The 2,934-nt window shown below is 30.4% G+C and overlaps 1 protein-coding gene across 1 annotated transcript in view; it reads left to right on the top strand.

The window, feature by feature from the left end:
• LOC108749175 (protein suppressor of forked) overlaps positions 1 to 2,934 on the top strand; it is a 7,205-nt gene that overhangs the window by 2,361 nt on the left and 1,910 nt on the right. The window contains exons 4-7 of the mRNA XM_018487717.1: positions 882 to 979; positions 1,663 to 1,816; positions 1,927 to 2,160; positions 2,559 to 2,934. The exon at positions 2,559 to 2,934 is cut by the window's right edge and continues 6 nt beyond it. Of these exons, the coding sequence (XP_018343219.1) occupies positions 882 to 979; positions 1,663 to 1,816; positions 1,927 to 2,160; positions 2,559 to 2,934 (862 nt within the window). The remainder of the gene's footprint in view (positions 1 to 881; positions 980 to 1,662; positions 1,817 to 1,926; positions 2,161 to 2,558) is intronic.

The following is a 2,934-nucleotide window of genomic DNA, read 5'->3' as shown; positions in this document are numbered from 1 at the left end:
TATATATATTTATATATATATATAAAATATTAAGTTCTCAATAAAATATCAGTATATATATATTGAGGATATATTTTATAATGTTGTTTTATTCAACCACGAATGTGAAAAGTTCCACTCACCTTCCCTTTTAGCAATATTTGAGAAAATCTAATATAGATGGAAGCTCAAATGTTGCGATAACCTTTAGAAGTAGCATAAAGCGATAAAATATTTAATTATAGTAGTCATCGATGTCTATAATTATTTTTCTTCATTTGTCATAATTCGAAGAATTTTAATATTAGGGCATTATAGTCACTCTATGCTGCTTCACATTGTCTTCATTTTTTTATATGTCTTGGGATCATTCATTTCTGGATCCCACATAGGTTCGTTTTACTCTAATTAGCCCCACTTGCAGAAAATAAATAAATTTTTTATTTTGTGTGGGGCATTTTTATGTTGTATTAAACAATATATATATATATATATTTTTATATACGAAACATTAATGTTTCTCATTATTGCTAATAAATCATATCTTTATGCAATAAACTATTCTCGATTGGTGCATTGGTGCATTATTATTTATCCCATTTTTACATATAATAAACATTATTATTATTATTAATGACTGTATTCTATTAAAAATTTTCTTAATAAATTTTGCCTATTATTTCCTATGATATAAATGTACAATTTATCCCGTGGTTTGTATTAGAAATGTTTAATTATGTGTATAAATAAAACTTGCCTTTATGGGTAAGTAACTTGGTGGATATATATACGTATATATATCTTCCTGTGGGACAAGAGCCTATGTGTATGTGTATGAAGTCTTATATTTACGTGTCTAGTTACTACGAATACATTTCTAAAATGTCTCTTTTGTCTAACAGCTTTTCCAAAGGTGCCTCATGAAAATATTAAATATTGAATTGTGGAAACTATATCTTTCTTATGTCAAAGAAACGAAAGCAAGTCTAACTACGTATAAGTAAGTACATGGAAGTGTTTTGTTTTAAAATATAAGGTGTTTTATAACATGTAGGTATAATTTTAGAAATGAATTCAAAAGTAACACAAAAATTTCCTATGAAGATTTGTTCTAACTGACCTTGTTTCCGTGTTACAGACGTATTCAGGTTTCATTGATTCTCGTTTCAAACTGACAATGAGTTAGGATAGTCTTCACATGTCTTCATACAGCTTTGCGTCTTATGACTATTAGTAAAGACTTTCTATATGAATACGATATGCAACAGTTTGTAACGAGAATTTGTGAAATATGAAAAGTCTATAATTCAGAAAAGATACGTATTATGGAATTATGTGGAATAGATTCCGATCAGAATTATTTATTTAATTATTTCCTAGATTTCTATTGTATTTTCTAAGTAAAACGGAATATTCCGATCTGAATCTATTTCGACTAATTCCAAAATATGTGCCAAAGTCAGATGGAACAAATATTTATAAGAATTCTTTTGGGTTATTTTTGTGTTGTAAATTTATTTTTTAAGTTATTCCTATATGTTATGAAATATCTTGTATATAATCCGGGTGCAAATGTAAGCATTGTTTATTTTTTGTACTGGTTGATATTAAATTAATTATACAAAGTTTAAAGGAAATTACTTGTTTTTAGGGTGAGAAAAATTAATTGTGACAATTTTTTAGGGAGAAAATGGCACAGGCGTATGATTTTGCATTGGATAAAATTGGCATGGATATACATTCTTACAGTATTTGGAATGATTATGTCATGTTTTTGAAGAGCGTTGAAGCGGTCGGATCATATGCAGAAAATCAGAAAATTAGTGCTGTACGAAAGGTAGTATGTTATAATACTTTTGAGTATTTTATATTTTACTACAAGAAAAAAAATAAAAAATTAACAGTTTATGAATAAAAGTAATTGTCAATGAATATTAAATCACATAGGTTTATCAACGTGGCGTTATTAATCCCATGATAAACATGGAGCAATTATGGAAGGATTACATGTCATTTGAGCAAAATATTAATCCAATAATCGCAGAGAAAATGGCCATCGAAAGGTCTAGAGACTATATGAATGCAAGACGCGTCGCTAAAGAACTGGAAGCGGTTACGAGAGGTTTGAATCGGAGTGCACCCAGCATCCCTCCAACTGGTCATCCCGAAGAAGTTAAACAGGTACTTTATGATCTTGTTCAATACATATTTTCAGCATATTTTCTCTTTTATTATTAAAACTGCAGACATAATAGTTGTAGCATAATAAGTAAATAGTTATACTGCGCTATTCCTAATCTTAGCATCTGTGCTGAGAAGCACAACGTTATATATTGAATCGCATCAGCATCTCTCGTCAACTAGTTACTTTAGAGTTGCGTGCGTACGTGCGTGCATGATATATATATATATGGGTGTGTGTGTGTGTGTGTGTGTATTTATTTATTAAACTATCTCTTCTTTCTAAATCAGTGACAACTTCATAGGATCTATACTTATTACGTCTAAAAACCAATTTTCAATATCGATTCCAATATATTCAATATACATGTATATTACATTTAATGCATTTTATCAAGGTCGAATTATGGAAGAAATATATTGCATGGGAACGCAGTAATCCTCTAAGAACAGAAGATACATCGCTGGTCGCTCGGAGAGTTATGTTCGCAATCGAACAATGCCTCTTATGTTTGGGTCATCATCCTGCGGTATGGCATCAAGCGGCGCATTTTTTAGAGTTGAGTTCTAAGATATTGACGGAGAAAGGTGACGTAAATGCAGCCAAGAATCTCAGCGATGAGGCTGCTACTATGTTTGAGAGAGCGACAAACACGTTATTATCGAAGAATATGTTGTTATATTTCGCGCACGCAGACTTTGAAGAGGGTAGAGTGAAGTACGAGAAAGTGCATCAAATATATCAAAAATTCCTCGATATACCTGACATAGATC

This window comes from Trachymyrmex septentrionalis, unplaced genomic scaffold, assembly GCF_001594115.1.
Source record: "Trachymyrmex septentrionalis isolate Tsep2-gDNA-1 unplaced genomic scaffold, Tsep1.0 scaffold11, whole genome shotgun sequence".
In the NCBI taxonomy this organism is placed as follows: domain Eukaryota; kingdom Metazoa; phylum Arthropoda; class Insecta; order Hymenoptera; family Formicidae; genus Trachymyrmex; species Trachymyrmex septentrionalis.
Note: the sequence above shows the minus strand (reverse complement) of the source record. Positions and strands in the feature narration are given on the sequence as shown.